Source organism: Hibiscus syriacus, unplaced genomic scaffold, assembly GCF_006381635.1.
Source record: "Hibiscus syriacus cultivar Baekdansim isolate YM2019G1 unplaced genomic scaffold, ASM638163v2 tig00002511_pilon, whole genome shotgun sequence".
In the NCBI taxonomy this organism is placed as follows: Eukaryota; Viridiplantae; Streptophyta; class Magnoliopsida; order Malvales; family Malvaceae; genus Hibiscus; species Hibiscus syriacus.
In genome coordinates, this window is record NW_024061932.1 from 5980118 (window position 1) to 6003483 (window position 23366).

Below are 23366 nucleotides of genomic sequence, written 5' to 3' on the forward strand. Positions count from 1 at the left end.
GTAGTTTATATGGTTGTTAATGAGATTCCACCCGTACCCCAGACTTAGAGTGAGGGGTCTTGGTATTCGAAGACAGTGAGACTGTTGAGTTAGATAATGCGACGGTGAATCGAGAACTACTCTTGTAACACCCCCAACCCGTACCCGACCCGGATACGAGTCTGAAGTGTCACATTGACTTTTCAAACTTTGACACTTAAAGAAAACAGGGAAATTTTAAACTTTCATTAGAACAAAATACGTTAATTTACATAAAAAGAGACCACAAAATACAAAATTGATCAGAGCATTCGTAATTAACAACTTATTACATGCCAACACTCTATACACAACCAAAATACCTACTTTGTCAATTACTTCTGATATGATCTTTTAGTAGTGATGTTGTCCTTGCCACTTCTATTACCGCTCTTCTTGTTTCTTGGTACCTACGTGTAAATCACTTACACACTAAGTCATAGACTTAGTGAGGCATAACATAAATATATGTATAGACATGCATAATAATGAATTTATGAACATGCATTCTAAACATTGATCAGGACATTTCAACTTTCATGTATCTATTACACTATAACATATATGATGATAACATGTACACATAACACATACATTCCCATGCTAATTTCACTTTAATTTATCTTTGGATTGCCCATGTACATTATTAAGAACATAAGGTACGCGAGTACACTGAGGTTGTGCACAATGTTGTCACCACAGCTTGAATAAAATCCCACTAGGGGCACTGAATATTTGTCTCGAATGACCACTATGTCCCGAAAGACCACTGATAATCCCTCGACTCTTGGCATGCCAATTATACTTACAGCTCTCATATTAAATTGCATGGGCTTAATTATAATTACATTTCTCATTTCATATCTCTTTCATCACTGTCCATGTAAACACATAAGTCACTTCATATGATCATTTCCATTATTTCACATACCTGGAATGATTCTCTGATAATGGCATTCATTCATATAATATCATGTTAAATCATGAATGAAAAATGCATGGAATCACTATAACGTTAACACACATATATATATATGCATGTGCATGAATATGGAATCATAAATTCAATGATAAGATATAGACTTATCACAAGTCTTATCTCAATTCTATTTCATCTAGGATATGCACTCACCTTAGCCTTGCTTTGACTCAATTCTAATCATTCGATTGTTCCGTAATGAGATTACGTTCTAAATCTACATAGTAATACATTGATACATATCAGTATACTAATTGATATATTCTAAACTATCACTCTGTAGGGTAAAAGAAAGTTATTTTCATCTTTTAATGAAGGTATGCATCGATGCACTACACCATGTATCGATACATCCCTTGACGGGTGCATCGATGCACATCTATGCATCGGTACATAAATCTCATTCGATGTTTGTATTTTAAGCGGGTGCATCGATGCACTACTTGTGCATCGATGCACTGATGGCATTCGATGTTTTTATTTTAAAGGAGTGCATCGATATACTTCATGTGCATCGATACACCTTGAACAATTTCTTGGATTTTACCCTTGATGCATCGGTACACATTGAATGTGCATCGATGCACATAGCCTAGAAATGTTATTTTAGCATGAAAATCTCTTCATAATCTTCTTAACACTTTATATTTCCCCTCTTTTTTTATCCTTAACTTTCATACACCTACTTAAACTAATTAATACCCATTCAATACCTCTTAAACTTAAAATCCAATCCTCCACATAGATTTTAAGAATCTCCCTCAATTTCCAACATGTTCTAAATCTAATTCTAACACTTTGTATGTCTTAATTAAGTCGATGACAAGTCAAATTCAACATCCGATTTCAAATATAAACTCTATTTTAAAATTCCATTCAAGAACTCCTAATCTTTAATTCTTCCTACACCCTTCATCTTGTTGCTTTAAAGCAAATTAAGCTTTCCTTAAGCTTAATTAACATCTAAGGAGCAAAATCAAACTTAAATTTTAGCAAACAATTAGCTCATAAGAAATCTCACCTTTGTTTTGACCTCTTCACGTGTGGAGAAAGAAGAGAAGAAGAGAACTCTAGAACCTTGTGTTTTGCTTCATTCTTTTCCCCGTATAGCTAATATATATATCACTTCTTTAATTATTTCCTTGCAAATGACCATTCTATCCTTTAATTCTATCTTCCTTGTAATTTAACCCTATATCAAATTACAATACTATTCAATTATTCTGCTTTAATTACTAAATTCTAAAGTTTTACAATTTAGTCACTAACCTGGTATTGAGGTTGTTATAACTCTGTTGCCTCTGTCAGGCTGAGAGTGTTAGGAAAACAATATTGACAGAGTTTTTAGCTATTGGGATGACAGTGTTTGAAGAAAAGACTGGGCCAGACCCCCGCTGATGCTGAGTATTGGCTGAAGAAGCTGCAGCGACTGTTTGAGGAGATAGATTACCCGGATGGTCTTAAGTTGAGACTTGTAGTATCACTGCTAGGAGGTGAAGCTCGGGATTGGTAGGAATCTGAGTAAGGTAATATTCTAACAGGGCAAGTTACTTGGGAGCGTTTTCATCAGGCATTCTAGGATCGTTATGTAGGGCTGAGTACCTAGCAAAATACCGGACGACTTCTTAAATTTGAAACAAAACAACATGACCGTGACCAACTATGAGATTGAGTTTCTAAGGTTGGTTAAGTACACTCTGGGACTAGTTTCGAATGAGAAAAAGAGATGCAAATGGTTTTTGGGTTTCCACCCTTCGATTCATTCAACTATTGCCTCACACCACAACACGTTGTCTAATGAGTTAACTGTTCGGGCCATGATTACTGAGAAGAGTGAGGCAACACCGGTGGGTTTTAAACCTTAGAATAGTGACAGAACTCGACTACAATCGGGGCCACCTACACAATCAGGATATGTGAATCAGTTCAGCAAGAGATCAATGGATGATACAGGTTCTTAAGGTTATTCCAGAGCTAGACCGATTATATTTGTTGCTTTGACTGTTAGTGGTGGAGGTTCAGCTGGAGGTTATGAGGTACCATTCTATACCTATTGTAACAAGAGACATCCTATGGAGTGCTGAAGAAAGACTGGAGGGTGTTTCCGTTGTGGGTCTCAAGAGCATCACTTTATAGATTGTCTTCTCTCGATTACTAGTTCTTATGGTTCTAGTCAGTCGTAGGCTTCTGTTCAAGCACCAAATTGAGGCAAGGATCAGAGTAGACCAACTTTTTTTGGTTTTGGATCGGCTAGTAGGGGTAGGTCAGCTCAGAGTAGAGGTTTTGATAGGACTGCAGCGAGACAACCTGATTGGTTTATGTTACTCGAAGACAAGAGGATCTGGATGAGCCAATTATTATTTCGGGCACATATTATATCCATTTTATTTCATATTTTTCATTGCTCAATAATGGTTCTACTCAATTATATGTGGCGAAGGCGGTAGTTGGGATCTTGAAATTCCTGTTGAGAATACATAGGTAGCATTCTCTGCTCATCTTTCGGTTGATGGAACCACATTTTGGGATTTTAATCTTATTCTTGGAATGGATTGGTTAACGGCTCATTGAGCTAACTTAGATTGTGATATGAAAAAGGCGACCTTAAAAACTCCTAATAACCATGAAGTTGTCCTTATCGGGGAACGTTGTGGTTTCCTAACCAATATTGTGTCATCTCTAAAGGTTGAGAAAATGATTAAGAAGGGGTTGGTTTCTTATCTTGCTTACATTTTAAATCCAAGATAGTCTGATGAGGGTATCGACAAGATCATAATTGTGAGGGAATGTCCAGATGTTTTTCAAGAAGAATTACCTAGTGTACCACCTAAGCGTCAAGAGATTGAATTTAGTATTGAGGTATATCTAGTTCAGCTCTGGTGTCTATGGCACCCTACTGGATGGCACCTAAGGAGCTTAAAGAACTGAAGGTTTAATTGTAGGAATTATTGGATCAGGGTTTTATTCGATCGAGTGTCTCCCCGTGGGAAGCACCAGTTATGTTTGTTAAGAAGAAGGATGGGGCACTACGATTATGTATTGATTCTCGGAAGTTGAACAAATTGACTGTCGAAACGATTTTTTTCTTATAGGTGAAAAAAGTGAGATTTTGAAAAAACCACATTAATTTTTAATTTACCTCTTTCAATTGATTTTTAATTTAAAAACAAATGCGATTTAAAAACCTCTCGTTTCAAAAAATTTGAAATTATCTTTTCGTTAAAAACATATTGTTCAAAGAGTCGCCACCAATCTTTGATTAGGGTGTGATTGGGCACCCAAAAATGTTTGTTATTTTAAATAAAAATTAATTTTAATTAAAACAACAAATTAAGGTCTGCGTTACCAAAATCTGAGTTCGAGAGTCGGTTACGTGCAGGGAATGATTAGCACCCCCACAACGCCCTAAAATGGTATCTAGTCGATTAATTAATGTCTTTGCAATGAACTTTACAAATTCTAATTTAATTTGATTTTTGATCCCATAAAACAAAGATGTAAATTTAAAAACATTCAAAAGCACTCAAATGAATTAAATTAAAATTACCAAGTCATTTTAGAAAGATAAAGAATGTTCGATTATTTACAAATATCGAGACCAGATCTTAAAAGCTATAACAACATTTTCTCAATAAATTTAAATAAACGAACATTTCCTTTTCTTTCGCTCCCAAATTTTAGGTGACGAATCAATTTTTGGTTTCACTTTCGGGATACACTTTTAACTTAAAATGGTCATAACGGCCCTCTAATCAGTTAAGACAGGTCACTCAAGACAATTTTAAATTAAAAAAGTATTACCCTTAGTCCGATTATGTAATAGGTCGAGTTATGCACGTGAGGGTATCATACATCTCACACAAAAATAATACCATGCGATCTACTCCTGAATTATTCACATACTCATACCTATGTAAACATATCATCATACAAAATAAATATAAACAACTAATTAAAGAAAACAAACCTAAACATGACTAAATTAAAAGAAACTTAAATGCGGGAATTAATTTAAGTTAAATACACTAATTTTAGAATAATGACTAAATTCAAGTAAATGTAAAATTAAATTTGCAAATTAGAAATAAATCAATGACTTACATGTAAAAAATATATATATATATATAAATTATAATGATTAAAGAGAAAATAACCCAACAACATATATTAGACTAAAATGAAAACCATAAAAATATTATGTCAAATATGTAAAATAACCGAAAACTTAAACAGTGTAGTCTAGGACCAAAATATAACATGCACAGAATTTGATGGCAAACAATTGGAACTTTAAAAATCATGAGACATGGATTAAATGCAAAAAATCATGAGACATGGATTAAATGCATTAAAAAAAAGAATTTGCTCTGCAAATAACCCTCCCAGGCACTGAATTTTCCTAAGCTTAAGCACTGTCGTTTTATACTTCATTTATATTCTCACTTAGACTAAAAGTAGGACCCTAGTTATCATTTTAATCATCCCACGCAACCCTTCACTTCCTCAACCCCCTCTTCTTCTTCTTCTTTCATTCGACAAAACCAGGGGCCAGAGAAAAAAACATATCCACCATCGCTTCGAACGAGATACACCAGAGCTAACGCCGGCCACCGCCACGATGGCCTCCCTCCATTCGACTACAACCGTGCATCACCCCAACCCAATTCGATTAACCACTTCGATTTTCCGTCTCCCAAAAAAACCACTCTCAACGATGACTCTCTATTTCTTCGAAAATGGACTCAAATAAATGAGGTAAGAAAATTACTTTGCTTCCTAAATTTCTTTTATTTTTCTTCTTTGATATTTTAAAAACTCTAAACGAAAACTAAACTCTAATATTACCCTGCAAGCCTCCCGAAAAATCCCCAACGCCTCGGCCTTGGACCCAACTCTGGCGACATTGTAATCTCGGCGAAAGGACCCTAATAGTTATCTCTCATTTACCTAGACTTCACACATACCCGAAGGTAAACCCAACCTCTCTCATTTCTATTTAGAGTTTCATGCTTATTTTGAAAGCTATTAAAACAAATATAAAAATGTAACGGTAAATAGTAATGAAAAGAAAATCTTACAGGAATTAAATTTTGAATCTGCTTTGTATCACTTTCGAAAAAAGGTAGGTTAAATCTCAGTTATATTGCTTGCTCTTTGAACACCGACGATGGAATATTATTTACACCGTTTTTATATTTGCTTTGCTCTGTAAAAAACGAATCTAAAAGACTGTTTTTTTTGTCCTCCCTTTCAAATGCTCTCCTTTTCCTCTATGCCTAGTAGTTTTTTTTATTTGAGAACGGCCCACTCTCCAATTTTAAATCCCTCTCTATCCTATGAAAACCGAAACCTCCTTTTTGTTAACTCCCGATAACCATTTTTTTTTTGGTTTTCCAGGGAGTATTCGCATGGGCTGGAAATTGCTCTGCAAAGTCACTGGGCTTGAGTTGGGCCTTCAACTGGTCTGCTTCGGGTCAGCTCCGACCTAGCCCCGGACAAAACGAGCATCTACAACTACCCCTCTTTGCTCATTGTCGTTCAACAAGAATAGAGCAAAGATCAATAGATGATCATGTTTGTCCGACCATTAGAACTTCAAAAGATTAATCCACTTCTCTGTTACTTCAGGATAAGCGAGAGTTTAAAAATCTTCAAATAACGGGTCTGCTCCCTATTCTTTTAAGGAGTATAAGACTCGATCAATCTTCGGCAAACGTGTCTGCTCCCTATTCATTCAGGGAGTATAAGACTCGAACAATCTTCAATAAACGGGTCTGATCCCTATCCGTTCAGGGAGTATAGAACTCGAACAATCTTCATAAAATGGGTCCGCTCTCTATTCCTTTAGAGAGTATAGAACTCGAACAATCTTCAACAAACGGGTCCGCTCTCTATTCCTTCAAAGAGTATAAAACTCGAACAATCTTCATAAAACGGGTCCGCTCTCTATTCTTTCAGAGAGTATAGAACTCGAACAATCTTCATAAAACGGGTCTGCTCTCTATTCCTTCAGAGAGTATAGAACTCGAACAATCTTCAACGAACTTGTCCGCTCCCTATTCGTTCAGAGAGTATAGGACTCAATCTTCAACAAACGAGTTTGCTTCACTACTCTTCCGTGAAGGCTTATAGATGATTTGCTTCACTACTCTTCCGTGAAGGCTTAAGTTTGAATTGTTTCGAAGGTTCAACCTGAAAATCAAACATTATCAATCATTAATGTATGTTTGAAAATATTATATTCAAAAATTTAGAATTTGATAAAATTTCTGAAAATCCATCTCCATCGCGAAAACTTGTCTGGAAACCATTGGATACGTGAATCTGCTTTGGCTCAGTTTTCATATAAACATCATTCTCGTCAAGATCTCAAAACCAGTTATCTTCATCTCGATGCTTCAATATCTTTAATCTTCAACTATCCTTGTGAAACCTGTAGATATTTAAATCATCATGCAATTATGAATGCCATGATCCTATTCATGCCTAAAATGTATGCAATTATGCAATTTAATGCATTTTCTTCTTCGAAAGAACACCATCTCATCTTGATCTCAATGAAACTCGGTTTCATCTTGGGCACATAACATCTGACTAGTTCACCCCAGTTGACAATATCAATACCATATCCTTCAGTTTAACAGGACCTTGACTTATTTCTTTCTTGAAACCCACTAGTACTCATGACAAACTTCTTGATAAATGACAATCTCCTTGGGTCATCTTTTAATGGCCGAGATTTTCTATGAACTCCAAGGTTTTAGTTTCCCGTAGCCACACAACCTTACATGTTTAAACCATTGTCAGCTTTAGAATACCCGTATTTTCCAAAACCTTTTGCACAATAATACAAAATGATCTTATTTACTTCAAGTTAAGCTATATGTTTTAACTTTTCAAAATAAGATGTTTGCAAAAGGGAAATTAACAAGAAAAGACATCTCTTTATTTATATAATGTAGAGAATTTTAGGCAACTAAATGGAAAACTTTTAACCAGAAAAAGCAAAAGAACAAAAGAGTAGGCATCTTCAAATATCAATAATGCAAATGCTTTTAAACTGGCACACCGTTAGAATGACTCGAGTATAGCTTATGTCGAAAGGATCTCCAAAATTGTGATGATGCTTAAAAGTGTGAAGTTACTTCTAAACTCTCAAATCTCCATTATTGGGTGCCCTAAACCAGTATTAAATCTCATGTGTATTCAATTTCTCTCATGGTTGTTTCAATCGAGACTCATTAATCTTTAGTCTCAACCCTGATAACCAACTGTCATTGTTACTACCCATATCAAGAACTCTTTCCATTTTCAAAATCAATTCAGAACCTCCACCATGCACGAATTCTGAATTTAAACAAAACTCAAGCTGCCCTTTGCGGGTTTTTAACTTGAGAGCTCCTTTGGTTTCAAGACGCCCTTTAGGGATTTTCATCTTGAACCCCCCTTTTATTTCTTTTTCTTTTTTCATCATTTTTTCTTTTCTTTTTTCGTTCTCATTTTTTCTATTTCATTTTTTTCTTTTCATTTTTTCCATCATTTTTCCATTATTTTCATTTTTCTTTTCTTCTTTTCATTTTTTCATTATTTTTCCCCTTTTTTATTTATTCTTCAAGCGAAATATCTCTTAACAGCGTCGAAATTCACTAGATAGGGTAATTCTGATCCGTCCATTTCAGTTAAGACTAGAGATCCCCCATAAAATGCTTTTTTGACAACATAAGGTCCTTCCCAATTGGGCATCCATTTTCCTCGGAAATTCTTATGAACAGGCAAAATCCTTTTAAGTACCAAATCTCCTTCATAGAATTCTCGAAGGCGAACTTTCTTACCATGTGCCTGTATCATACGTTTTTGGTACATCTGACCATGACAAATAGCTTTCAATCTTTTTCTTCAATCAGATTCAATTGGTCATACCTAGCATGTACCCATTCTGCCTCATTGAGCTTTACCTCTGACAAAATCCGAAGTGAGGGAATTTCCACCTCAATAGGTAAGACAACTTCCATCCCATATACTAGAGAAAATGGAGTTGCCCCAGTTGAAGTTTGTACTGAAGTTCGATAAGCAAACAGAGCAAAGGGCAACTTCTCATGCCAATCCTTATAGGTCTCAGTCGTCTTCTCTATGAGCCTTTTGATGTTTTTATTAGCCGCATCTACTGCCCCATTCATTTTTGGACGATAAGTGGTGGAATTATGATGCTTTATTTTGAACTGTTTACAGACCGAGTCCATCATCTTATTGTTTAAATTCAACGCATTATCGGAGACAATCCTCTCTGGTAAACCATATCTACAAATGATCTCCTTCTTTAAGAATTTGCATATTGTAGACTGGGTAACATTTGCATAAGAAGCCGCTTCTACCCACTTGGTGAAGTAATCTTGGCTACCAGAATGAAGCGATGATCATTTGAAGCTTTGGGCGAAATTTGTCCAATAACATCCATACCCCACATTGAGAATTGTCACGGAGCTGTCATTACATGCAACGGATGAGGAGGAGTATGTATCTTATCTCCATAAATCTGATATTTGTGACATTTTCGGGCATAATTGATACAATATGTTTCCATAGTTGACCAATAATACCCAAATCTCATAATCTACCTAGCCATAGCATGCCCATTAGCTTGGGTACCACATATTCTCTCATGCACTTCTTCAAGAATCAATTTGGCTTCTTTCGCATCCACACACCTTAACAGTATTTGATCTAGACTTTTCTTGTATAGAGTCTCACCATCAAGCACATACCTTGATACCATTCTTCTAATGGTTCTCTTATCATTCTCAGTGGCCTGTTCCAGATAACTCTGATACCTTATATATTGCAAGATATCATAATACCAGGGGTTTCCATCTTCTTCCTCTTCAATATTAAAACAATGAGCTGGATACTCATAAGCCTTCATTTTAATGGGCATCATATTTGAATGCTCGTTCATCTTAAATACCGCTGCCAGTGTGGCTAAGGCATCTGCCATTTGATTCTCTTCTCTGGGGAGGTAATTGAAAGTTACTTCTTCGAATTCTTCAACAAGATTAATAACCAACTTATGATATTCTACAAGCTTGGGATCTTTTTTCTCTCATTCTCCCCTGAGCTGGTAAATTACCAAAGCTGAATCTCCATACACCTTGAGCATTTTTACTTTGCGTTCAACAGCAGCTCTAAAACCTAGAACACAAGCTTCATACTCGACCATATTATTAGTACAATCAAAATTAAGCCGACTGGTGAAAGGATAATGCTCTCCCTCTGGTGAGACCAAAATTCCCCCCCAATTCCATGTCCCATGGCATTTGAAGCACCATCGAAGTTCAACTTCCAATATTTACTAGTGGACGCCACTGCTTCTTCCACCGAAATAGACATTAAAACCTCATTTGGGAAATCAAAGCTCAACGACTCATATTCTTCCGAAGCCCTGCTTGCAATGAATTCCGCTATAGCACTTCCTTTAATTGTCGTCTGGTTTACATACTGGATGTCAAATTCGGACAATAGGATCTGCCAACGAGCTAATCTTCCATATAATGCAGGCACACCCATTAGATATTTCAAGGGATCAAGCTTGGATATAAGCCAAGTAGTATGATACAACATATATTGCCTAAGCCTTCAGGTAGCCCATACTAAAGCGCAGCACAACTTTTCAATGGATGAGTATCTTGTCTCACATTTAGTGAAATTCTTGCTAAGATAATAGATAGCCCTTTCTTTCTTCTCAGTTTGGTCACGTTGCCCCAGCACACACCCCATGGAATTTTCATAAACCGACAAATTCATAATCAATGGTTTGCCTGAGATGTGTGGTGCCAAGATTGGAGTACTCGACAAATATCTTTTCACTGCTTCAAAAGCTCTTTGACAATCCTCACTCCATTCCCTTGAATTATTCTAGCGAAGAAGGCGGAATATGGGATCACACTTTTCTGTCAGATGTGAAATAAACCAAGCTATATAATTCAACCTCCCCAAAAATCCTCTAACTTCTTTTAGTGTTCGTGGGGGTGGCAAGTCTTGAATAGCCTTTACTTTGTCTGGGTCTATTTCAATTCCTTTTTGGCTTACTACAAATCCCAACAGCTTCCCAGATATCACCCCAAAAGTACATTTATTTGGGTTGAGTTTTAGTTGGCATCTTCTTAGTCTTTTAAAGAGCTTTCTCAAATTCCCCATATGTTCTTCCTCTGTCTTAGCTTTGACAATCATATCATCGACATAAACTTCTATCTCTTTATGCATCATGTCATGAAACAACGTCACCATGCCCTTTGATATGTTGCCCCTGCGTTCTTTAATCCAAACGGCATTACTTTATAACAAAATGTTCCCCACATAGTAACGAATGTTGTTTTTTCCATATCTTCAGGGTTCATCTTAATTTTATTGTAGCCAGAGAAACCATCCATGAAAGAGAACAAATAATTTCTAGCAGTATTATCAACTAGAGTGTCTATATATGGAAAAGGAAAATTATCCTTTGGACTAGCTCGGTTGAGATCTCTGTAGTCGACATACATTCGAACTTTCTAATCCTTCTTCGGTACTGGGATGATATTCACCACCCATTCAGGATATTTTGCCACTTTAAGAAACCCGACATCAAATTGTTTCTTTACTTCCTCTTTAATCTTGAGCAGCATCTCAGGTCTCATTCTTCTCAGTTTTTGTTGTACCGGCTTACACTATGGCTTTATTGGTAGTTTGTGAACAACCAACTCTATATCTAAACCCGATATATCTTCATATGACCAAGCAAACACATCCTTGTATTCTCGAAGTAATTCTATCAAATCTTGTCGACCTCCAACTGACATAGTGGTTTCAATCTTTACTTCTCTCTTATTCTCATATGTCCCTAAATTCAAATCTCAGTAGACTCTTTAAAAGGCAGAATCTGCTTATCTTCATTCTCCACCATTTTTAGCAATTCAGAAGCTAGTTCACATCCCTCATCATCATCACAATCCTCGATTTCCCTTTGACATATAGGTTTCTCGAGATCAATATCCGGGTCAGAGTCATTAGCATTCATATTATTGATATTTGAGCTCCTGAAAAAATAATGAAAGAGAATATATATATACGTATATACATATGGGAGGATCTTTTCCCATATAAATAAATAGAAAGAAATAAATATATACATATACACAACAAAGAATGAATGAATAAGATGCATGGGAGAATGTTTACCATTTGGAACTAACAGAATGCATCTTTTATTGAAAGCAAGAAGAAACAAACAACTTAACCCTTTACATAAAATCACTTATTACCCCAGGGTATGAACAACATGGAGAAAGTTCCAGTGCATTACTCTGTAAAAGATTTGTAAACTACAGGCAGTTTTTCCGCGGTCCAATTGTTCAACACGAAGTCCGGTGGTGTAGGGTAAATGCCCATAACTCTCATTTCACCAAACTCATCATTAGTTATAACATTAATGCTTAAAGCTCCCAAGGCATTCTCAACCATCACTTCATTATCTCTCGAATTCCCTTGAAATATATGTCATTTTGTTAATGTTGATGTTTATTAATGAATATGAAATATATGATTATGAATGAATAAAATGCGATGCAAAAATTTAAATGCATATGCAAAATGCAGGGTGTTGATCTTGGAACGACTCCTTAGAACAACTCTTTATATTAGAACGACGTTCAATTACAAGGTTGAAACATATCACAGATAAATCTGCACTATATCTCTTATTTGCTGTACATGTGCTGGCAACTCCACGATCTTCTGGTTTTCTTCAGCCTCGGTATCCAGTTCTTCAGTCACATCAGCAGCTTTCTCAGATATAATGACCAATATTGAGCTATTCTCCACGCGTGTCCTAAGTAACAAGCAATAAGGTCCTCCCTTTTCTTAACTCTCGCCTGAGCTCGCTCCCATCGAAAACGCCATTGTATATCCCCCTCATAAGGAACTATCGATAGCTCACTTGTTTGCCTCTGAAAATCTTGAACCATGGCTTCAAGATCACTCACTTGTCTCTTCAAAATTTCAACCTCCCCCTAGCTCGAGCTACCTTCCCCGCTTCGATATCGTCGTAATGCAGTCTCTAAACTTGAAATTTTCCCCTTCAACTTCTCATTCTGGGCTTGACTCTCTTGTAACTGCTGCTCTAAAGAATCCTTTTCATTCGATAAAATCTTAACTTGGTGTCTGCTTTACTTGAACTCTTCTTGACTCTCTCCGGCTACTCTTTTGAGGCTCGTCACCTCTTGCCTCAATTCGACAGACTTACTCGAGGTAGAACCTGTCTGAGCTTTTACCATTCGCTGATAAGTTGACCAAAGATCGTCAAAGTCTAGCCGAAGTTGTTTCTCTACTTTTTCAATTCGATCTGCTCTACTCTTCTAAATGTCAATCTCCAATCCCTTTTGATACACTTCATCTTCTAGCTTCTGTAAAGTCATTCTCCATTGTCTCCGTTCTGCTTCGAAATCGCGCTTAGCTAACTCTAATGGAGATGGCACCACTCTCAACTGTTCCTCCACCGGCTGAATATTTTCAGGATTCACTATCGGGATGTTGTCATTTACTCGACCGCTTCTCCACTGCTCGTACTCTTGAGATAACTCGAGATCATAAAGTGAACAGATTCACACGACGAGTTTGTTTCCAAGCCTCAGCAACCCCTTTAACGTTACCCTTATACTGATCTCCTTTAAATGCAAAATCTGACCCTACCAAGTCCCATGTGGTTGGAATGAACTGCCTTGACCCATACTATCTGGAAACTAGTAGCGGTGCATACCCAACAGAACCCCATATAGCTGGTAAAGGAACCCAATCTCGCTCTCCACATCGATAAAGTATAGCCGAAGAGACATTCCACGAAGCTCGCCACAAAATATCACCATCTATGATATCCTTGAAGATGACCATCCATTTTTCTTCGGTGAAGGCCCCAGGCCATTCTTTAGAAAGAAAATCCTTCAAAGGTGAAAACCCATCTAGAAATACTCGTCCTGGTGCTCTTTCAACATGTTTGAAATGACTCAGAATCCATACTAGCAGTAAAGGCGCACATCCTATAAAGCGTTCTTCTCCCTCGCGCCTACAAAAACTCAAAGACTGGAATGTCTCAGCTAATATGGTTGGAACAGGATCCACGCGCTTGTCTAATCTTTCAAACAGATCAATGACTGATACGTCTATATATCCTAGCACCTTTGGAAAAATAACGAGCTCATAAATCCCTAAAGCAAACAAGTCAAGCTTCTTTCTCTTATCAGGGTGATAAGCAATTACTTCTTTCAAAGCAGCTCAAGAGATGCACTCACTGTCTCCCTTCTTCTTAATGTTTCTGACTACCCAATCTTCACTCATTTCGGTAATCAATAGTAATTTCTTCTTAAATGAAGGAGTGATTGGCAGCTTGGTATATATTCTATCTATCTGGGACCTCGAACAACAGACCAATTGATACTCCTCTATTGTTGGTGTTAGATCCACTATACCAAATGTGAAACAGCTATAAGCCGGATTCCAGAACTGCGTCAATGCTCTAAACAGATTTCGGTCAATAGGAACATCTAGAAGATAAGGAATATCGCCGTACAACTGATAAAACATCTCCTTATCAGCTGCTTCCCATCTTCCCCATACCTCTCTTAGCTCACTCAGATCATTCTAGCGTACGTTGATGTGAGTGTAACCAAATAACTCCGACACATATCCAGGCATCACACTATCCCCATTGGTCAACTGGGACTGTTCCGACCACCTCAGAACATCTGCATTGTCCTCAACCTCTTTCTGAACCATTCGTTCCATATTACTGGCCTTTATATAGACATCGATCCCAAATCAACACCATGTAATGGACATTGCAATGCAAAACAGAAAAGAAATAAAGCAAAGATAACAAAAGATCATTAGTAAACATAAAGCAATTAAGTCGGGATAATAATTTATTCAAGAATCCTACCCACGCATGCTGGCTACCCAATCATGTTTTATCAATCCTATCCAATATGATATCTACCCCCATGCTTTGTTATTCACAAAAAGAAATCCTAACCGCATGATATCTAATTCGCATGCTTATTCAAAAAATAAACCTAACCGCATGATATCTAGTTCGCATGCATTTATTCGAAAAACGAAAATAAATGACTTAAAAAAAAGCTTTTCCTTGTGTACTCTCCTCACGGGATTCTTAAAGTTCGGGTTTGGTTCAACCTAAGTTCAGGCTCTATGTTCACTATATGTCGGGTTCAGTTCTAAAGTAATAGGTTCTCGAATTGTCCTTGCCGGTGCCCCCTTGGGCTGTCGAACCCTCAATCATGGCCCATCATAGGCTTTAGGGGATCGAGTTTAATTTCGAGGGAACACACCTCCTTATGTCCATACGGAGGTGATTACCATCACGATGACCATAAGGCGTGAGCTCCAGGAGTGATCCACTATCCCATGCGAGGTGAAAACTACACGAGGGCATAGTCTCTCACTCCTACTTAAATAGGACGAAGCGGGGTTTTAGCTCATGTCATGATAATGTAGTTGTGCAGTGTGTGAGGAAAAGCGAAAAAAACAATAAAAACACTCAAAATCAATTCCTAAAACAAACAATTATTCTGAAATCATTAACAAACAAATTAGTACAACTATTTAATTATCAATCGAATTAAATTAAAGAAATCAAAATACAAACAAAACTTATTAAAAACCAAACAAGGGATCAAAAACCAAATTAAAACGAATTTGTAATTTTCAATTGCAAAGACCATTAATTAATCGACTATCGGCCTGACTCTCTAAAAAAATCCCCAGCAGAGTCGCCAAGCTGTCGAAACGATTTTTTTCTTATAGGTGAAAAAAGTGAGATTTTGAAAAAACCACATTAATTTTTAATTTACCTCTTTCAATTGATTTTTAATTTAAAAACAAATGCGATTTAAAAACCTCTCGCTTCGAAAAATTTGAAAATATCTTTTCGTTAAAAAAATATTGTTCAAAGAGTCGTCACCAATCTTTGATTAGGGTGTGATTGGGACCCAAAAATGTTTGTTATTTTAAATAAAAACTAATTTTAATTAAAACAACAAATTAAGGTCTGTGTTACCAAAATCCGAGTTCAGGAGTCGGTTACGTGCAGGGAAGGATTAGCACCCCCATAACGCCCCAAAACGGTACCTAGTTGATTAATTAATGTCTTTGCAATGAACTTTACAAATTCTAATTTAATTTGATTTTTGATCCCATAAAACAAAGATGTACATTTAAAAACATTCAAAAGCACTCAAATGAATTAAATTAAATTACCAAGTCGTTTTAGAAAGATAAAGAATGTTCGATTATTTACAAATATCGAGACCAGATCTTAAAAGCTATAACAACATTTTCTCGATAAATTTAAATAAACAAACATTTCTTTTTCTTTCGCTCCCAAATTTTAGGTGACGAATCAATTTTTTGTTTCACTTTCGGGATACATTTTTAACTTAAAATGGTCATAACGGCCCTCTAATCAGTTAAGACAGGCCACTTAAGACAATTTTAAATTAAAAGGGTATTACCCTTAGTCCGATTATGTAATAGGTCGAGTTATGCACGTGAGGGTATCATACATCTCATACAAAAATAATACCATGCGATCTACTCCTGAATTATTCACATACTCATACCTATGTAAACATATCATCATACAAAATAAATATAAACAACTAATTAAAGAAAACAAATCTAAACATGACTAAATTAAAAGAAACTTAAATGAGGGAATTAATTTAAGTTAAATACACTAATTTTTGAATAATGACTAAATTCAAGTAAATGTAAAATTAAATTTGCAAATTAGAAATAAATCAGTGACTTACATGTAAAATATATATATATAAATTATAATGATTAAAGAGAAAATAACCCAACAACATATATTAGACTAAAATGAAAACCATAAAAATATTATGTCAAATATGTAAAATAACCGAAAACTTAAACAGTGTAGTCTAGGACCAAAATATAACATGCATAGAATTTGATGGCAAAAAATTGGAACTTAAAAATCATGAGACATGGATTAAATGCAAAAAATCATGAGACATGGATTAAATGTATTAAAAAAAGAATTTGCTCTGCAAATAACCCTCCCAAGCACTGAATTTTCCTAAGCCTAAGCACTGTCGTTTTATACTTCATTTATATTCTCACTTAGACTAAAAATAGGACCCTAGTTATCATTTTAACCATCCCACGCAACCCTTCACTTCCTCAACCCCCTACTCTTCTTCTTCTTTCATTCGACAAAACCAGGGGCCAGAGAAAAAAACATATCCACCATCGCTTCGAACGAGATCCAGCAGAGCTAACGCCAGCCACCGCCACGATGGCCTCCCTCCATTCGACTACAACCGTGCATCACCCCAACCCAATTCGATTAACCACTTCGATTTTCCGTCTCCCAAAAAATCCACTCTCAACGATGACTCTCTATTTCTTCGACGATGGACTCAAATAACAGAGGTAAGAAAATTACTTTGCTTCCTAAATTTCTTTTATTTTTCTGTTTTGATATTTTAAAAACTCTAAACGAAAACTAAACTCTAATATTACCCTGCAAGCCTCCCGAAAAATCCCCAACGCCTCGGCCTTGGACCCAACTTTGGCGACATTGTAATCTTGGCGAAAGAACCCTAATAGTTATCTCTCATTTACCTAGACTTCACACATACCCGAAGGTAAACCCAACCTCTCTCATTTCTATTTAGAGTTTCATACTTTTTTTGAAAGCTATTAAAACAAATATAAAAATGTAATTGTAAATAGTCATGAAAAGAAAATCTTACAGGAATTAAATTTTGAATCTGCTTTGTATCGCTTTCGAAAAAAGGTAGGGTAAATCTCCGTTATATTGCTTGCTCTTTGAACACCGGCGATGGAATATTATTTACACCGTTTTTATATTTGCTTTGCTCTGTAAAAAACGAATCTAAAAGACTGTTTTTTTTTGTGTCCTCCCTTTCAAATGCTCTCCTTTTCCTCTATGCCTGGTAGTTTTTTTTTTATTTGAGAACTGCCCACTCTCCAATTTTAAATCCCTCTCTATCCTATGAAAACCGAAACCCCCCTTTTTGTTAACTCCGATAACCAAATTTTTTTTTGTTTTCAGAGAGTATTCACATGGGCAGGAAATTGCTCTGCAAGTCACTGGGCTTAAGTTGGGCCTTCAACTGGTCTGCTTCGGGTCAGCTCCGACCTAGCCCCGGACAAAACGAGCATCTACACTGACGATTAAGAACAAGTACATGTTATCTCATATTGATGATTTTTTCGATCAATTTCATGGAGAGTCAATATTTTCTAAGATAGATTTCAGATCTGGTTATTACCAGCTCAAAGTTAAGGATTCTTATGCGTCTAAAATGACTTTATGAACTCGTTATTGCCATTACGAGTTTCTCGTGATGTCTTTTGGACTAACTAATTCTCCCGTCGCATTCATGGATATGATGAATCGAGTATTCCAACCTTATTTGGATTAGTTTTTTTGTTATCTTCATCGACAACATCTTGGTTTATTCTAAGTCTAAAACTGAGCTCTACCAAGATCAGCTCGAACAGCAGATTGGTTCGAATCAATGGCTACGTCAAATAATTTATTTAAATAAATTATTCTAAAAATAATTACGTAAATGAAATACTAAATTTTGTTAACTAACAATCACGGTTTACACGGCCTATACGATTCGGTTCGAAGTTCGTGAGTAACGGTAGAGGAGGCGATAACTCAGTTCCAAGTTCAAAATTTCCTGCAAAATTATATTGCTCGAATTTAATCTCAATCCAGTAATCTCAGGTTAACGAAATAATAACCAATGGCAAATTAAAAAATATTTCTGACTCGTTTGAGGAACCAGTAGTGAATTTGGTTCGACCACGGTGTGGCTAGTGGCGGTAAAAGCGGAAAATTCGAAACAATGGTCGACAGAGGCTTCCACGGCCAACCCAGGCCGACCAACCACGAAACTAGGCCGATTTGCTCTCACACACGCGAGCCCAACCAGCAAACGATCAAGAATAAGCGCAATGGCTGAACACCCTCGGTTTTCTTTATCGAAGCAAGACAACGATGACAGCTCACACCGTCAAGACGAGATCACGACGCGGGGTAACTGCTCGACGACCACCGGTGACTTACTTTGATTAACGAAAGCGTGGGTAAGGGAAAAAGGAGCTACTGTGCAGTGAAAGAAAAGTAAAAGCAGCGTGGACTGTTGAAGAAGAAAAAGAGAGAGTGAACTGTTGCGGCAGCGTGAAGTAGAAATAAGATTGGGGAATTGTGATTAAAAGAAAATGGGTAAATCATAACCTAAATCCTTGCACTCTTTGGATTTTATGAAATAAGTTCTGAACTTCCTGAATTTACAATTTGGCTACTGTTTTCAATTTAGGAATTAGATCAAATTTCCCCAAATTTTAGGGTTTTAATTTGGGGAAATTTTCGGGTGCTAAAGTAAGCTGGGGCTGCGAAGTAGATCCTCAATGTTTGTTACGTGGTGATGCATTAGAGACGCTTGATCACTTATTTGTTGAATGTGATTATGCTTGTCAAGTGTGACAGTTGATCTTACAGGCTTGTAGGTAGGGGTGTAAATGAGAGGAGACAGATCGTGAGTTACTCGAGATCGACTCGATCAAGGCTCGATAAATACTAGGATCGAATGGACTCGACTCGAGCTCGACTCGAGTTCTTAACGAGCCGAAACGAGCTACTCGATACTCGACTCGAAAAGCTCGTGAGCAGCTCGAAAAAATGTTATATTATAATTTTAGATTTTTTAAAATTACATTATTAAAAATATATTAAAAATACACTATTGATAATTATAAAAACCTAAACCCTAAACCTTACCCCTAAACCCTAAACCCTTAATTAATCCGATTATGTGATAGGAGTTAACTTATGCACATGAAGGTAACATACAAATTATGCAAAATGACTAAATTAATCATTCGCATGCTTATACATAAACATATCAACATGCAAAATAAATATACACAAATTTTCGGTTCAAAAATATGAAGGATAAATGGATAACGTTTAACCTGCTGTGTTTTTGAGCTACATTCAATGTATGCAGGAGCCCCGATATTAATGTCTTCCCTAAAACGATATTGTGTGATACACAAGATTCAAATATTCACCTATAGTTTAACCATAAACTTTTTGTTTCTTCTACTTCTATTGTATTTCCAGCATTGGTATTGAATTTCTTTACTTGTCTCAATCTTACGTCTTAAGCATCCTTGGGAAAAGCTTCTGCAAAGTTAAGCTAGTTTAGTTTTGCAGTTAAGATTGTATAGTTGAATCACCTAGAATTGTACTTGTTATGTAAAGCTACATATATGAAGCTTACAGAAGAAAATTGAATGATCGATAATAATTGTTTACTCTATTGTCAACTTTTATATTTTTAATACTGTTGCAGCGCTGATTATAGCAACTTTGATGAGTGCCTTGCAATTCCCTTTTTCCTTAATATTTTCTGATAATGTTTATGTTAAACAGGCCATCATCAAGCCACAGTATGTTGATCATATTCCAAAGGCAGTTCAAGGCAATGTCGGACAGGTGCTTGACCAAAAAGATGAGAGAGATATGAAGGCTGAACTCTGTGCTGATATTTTATACATGCTGATCTTTTATATTTTTACTTAATTTTCCCTGGATATTTTTATGTCATCATCCTTTTTTTTTAATTTTTAATTCTCAATTTTTATACTTAATTTCTTTTTAATTTTTGTTTAATAAATAATGAATCAATCTTAATGTTAGTTTCTGACCATCAACAATTATTAGTTCTCTTGATTTTTTATACTATAGTTTTTTTAACTTTAAATGAAAGTCTCTTTTTTATACTATACATTGGATGTGGTGTATTTTTAATTTCTTCTTTTATTTTTTTAATGAAATCCAATTATCATTATTAAAAAAAATCAAAATTAAAATATATAGTTTAAGATAATTATACATTTTATAATAATATAAAATGAAAGATAATATCCTCTCATAAACTTATTTTCTTATTATTGAATAATATATATATATATATATCGTACAAATAAAATTCCTCAAATTTAAGACTTAAAAAAAACGACATTTTTTTAATCATTAAGCCATGTACGTAAGTGGGATAGACATAAAGAATCAGCATTGGCGCTTGCCAGCCGAGTAGATGGTAAAACGACACTTGTCGAAAAGCAAACCAGGTGTCGTTTTACTGCTTTGCCACCCACCACCAACAACATCATCCATCACCCCGAGACGATAAGAATCAACACCTTCATTTTTATCGTCTTTTTCCTTAAAAAAAAAAAAAGCACACTGCAACACTTGTTTAAACACTAAGAATTGGTTGGTTCTGAATGAAACGCTCAGGGCTTTTGTTTTGTCTCACCCATTTTTATGTAGTTTTACGCAGCACCACGTTCATGCTACACCTGCCTGCTTTTTCACTAACTTCCAATATTGATGATAATGGCTGCTTAGAGGGATATTAAAGCCTTCCATTTCACCCCCAAAACTCTTCCCTATTTATATAAATCAGAAGAAGAAGAAGAACTGAAGGTGCAATGGCGAAAACCGAGCTGATAATTCTCTCCTTGTCGTTCGCAATGGCGTTATCTTTCATGGCCGTTGAAGGTTACGGAAGGATGGTAGGAGGGAGAACGGAGGTAACCGACGTAAAGACCAACAAGGAGGTGCAAGAGCTGGGGAGGTTCGCGGTGGAAGAATACAACCTTAACCACCGCATCCGGCGGCGGGGATACGACGGTAGCGAGGGAAGATCGGGGGAGCTGGTGTTTTCAGAGGTCGTAGAGGCTGAAACACAGGTGGTTTCGGGTATCAAGTACTATCTGAAGATCGAAGCGACGGAGAATGAGCTTAGAAAGACGTTTGAATCGGTGGTGGTGGTGAAACCGTGGCTTCATTCCAAGGAACTGCTTCACTTTTCGCCTTCCACGCAGTGAGGGTTTCTAAAATCGGTTTTGTGTTGTTGTCGAATCTATAATTTTTGTTTTCACGGGATTGTCTTTAACTTTTAACCTGTGATTTTCCTGGAACATGTAATCTCGATGAATAAAGAAATAGACGCCAGTAAATTTGTCCGAAATGATTACTTTTTTGTTTGAATTTTTTTTTAATTTTCGTGGATTAAATCTGTTGTTCATCTTGAAATGTCTAATCTGATTATAGAAGTTTGGCTATTATGATTATAAGGTAATATTTCAGACCTTTCACTCACTACGCTTATCTCTTATGATAAGTTTAGTTGGCTAAGACGAACCCATACATGAATTCAATAATAGCTTACGGCAGAATGAAATTCAAAACCGAGTGTTTTGGCTAAACTATCGAGATAATATTTGAATAAATTATTTCCCGAGATAATACTCTCCCAAGATTAATTGTTTAAATATAGTAAAATTACAGTGTTAATCGTAGGTCGCCATGCCTTCCGGGCGACTTACTACGTGGCCAGCCATGCACGTCCCCAAGCATAGGTCGTCATGCCCTCCGGGCGACCTTGTAGGTCGTCATGCACTCCGGGTGACCTTGTAGGTCGCCATGCACTCCCTCCTGCTCCTCACGTGATTCCTCTTGCCTTCGGATGCCCTCGCATAGCTTGCTCGGATGGTCTCGGTCGGATGGTCTCGGATGCTCTCGCATAGCTCGCTCGGATGGCCTTGGATGCTCAGCGTGTTGGGACGTGCATGGCACATTCAATCTCTCTTATAGCTCGTCGAGAAGACATGACGACCTAGTAGGTCGCCTGGATGGCATAGTGACCCACGATCAACTGTAGATTTACTCTATTTGAGTAATTAATATGAGAGTGCATTATCTCGTGAATTAATTTGTTCAAGAACATTATCTCGAAAGTTTTGTCGGGTGTTTTCTCTCCTTTGGAGTTTGGACATAGAGCCAAGGGCTATACATCCCTACTTCACCTTGGGTTACGCCTTTATAAAGCTCTGATCTCTTTCTTCACTCGTTATCCGAATTACTCTTCCAGGAGCGGCAGTACCTTACGTGACATCAGTGAAATAAACTCCTAAAACCCTAGGTTCGTGGGTGTTATGAAATGCATTTAAACTGGTTCCCTCTTGAATGATGTCCCTGTCGCTTGAGACTTTTGCATTCCTCTACGCGGCCCTCCGACTGACCGCCAGCCTAATATTAGTTAATTAATGCTTTTCTCTCGCTTTCCCTCGGACCTTTCGCCTCCAAGACCAGTCCTGGAGCTTTCAAACTGTTAACACTCCCTAACGCCTCGAACAGAGCGATCTCATTCACGTAATTAACCGAATATTTTTTCTTCTAAAAAAA

General features: G+C 36.6%; 1 protein-coding gene across 1 annotated transcript; it reads left to right on the top strand.

The window, feature by feature from the left end:
- The first annotated feature begins 21573 nt into the window (after nucleotides 1-21573).
- Nucleotides 21574-22056, top strand: LOC120146286 (cysteine proteinase inhibitor B-like). The gene is made up of 2 exons (XM_039159891.1): nucleotides 21574-21794; nucleotides 21831-22056. Exons 1-2 carry the CDS (start codon nucleotides 21608-21610, stop codon nucleotides 22004-22006), a joined length of 363 nt encoding a protein of 120 aa, XP_039015822.1. The 5' UTR covers nucleotides 21574-21607; the 3' UTR covers nucleotides 22007-22056.
- Nucleotides 22057-23366: the final 1310 nt, after the last annotated feature.

Bases quoted from the DNA above. Each gene is read 5' to 3' on its own strand.
- LOC120146286 (XM_039159891.1), top strand. From the start codon at position 21,608: ATGGCGAAAACCGAGCTGATAATTCTCTCCTTGTCGTTCGCAATGGCG. The intron at 21,795-21,830 runs GGCGGGGATACG...GAAGATCGGGGG, and splicing joins CCTTAACCACCGCATCCGGC to AGCTGGTGTTTTCAGAGGTC.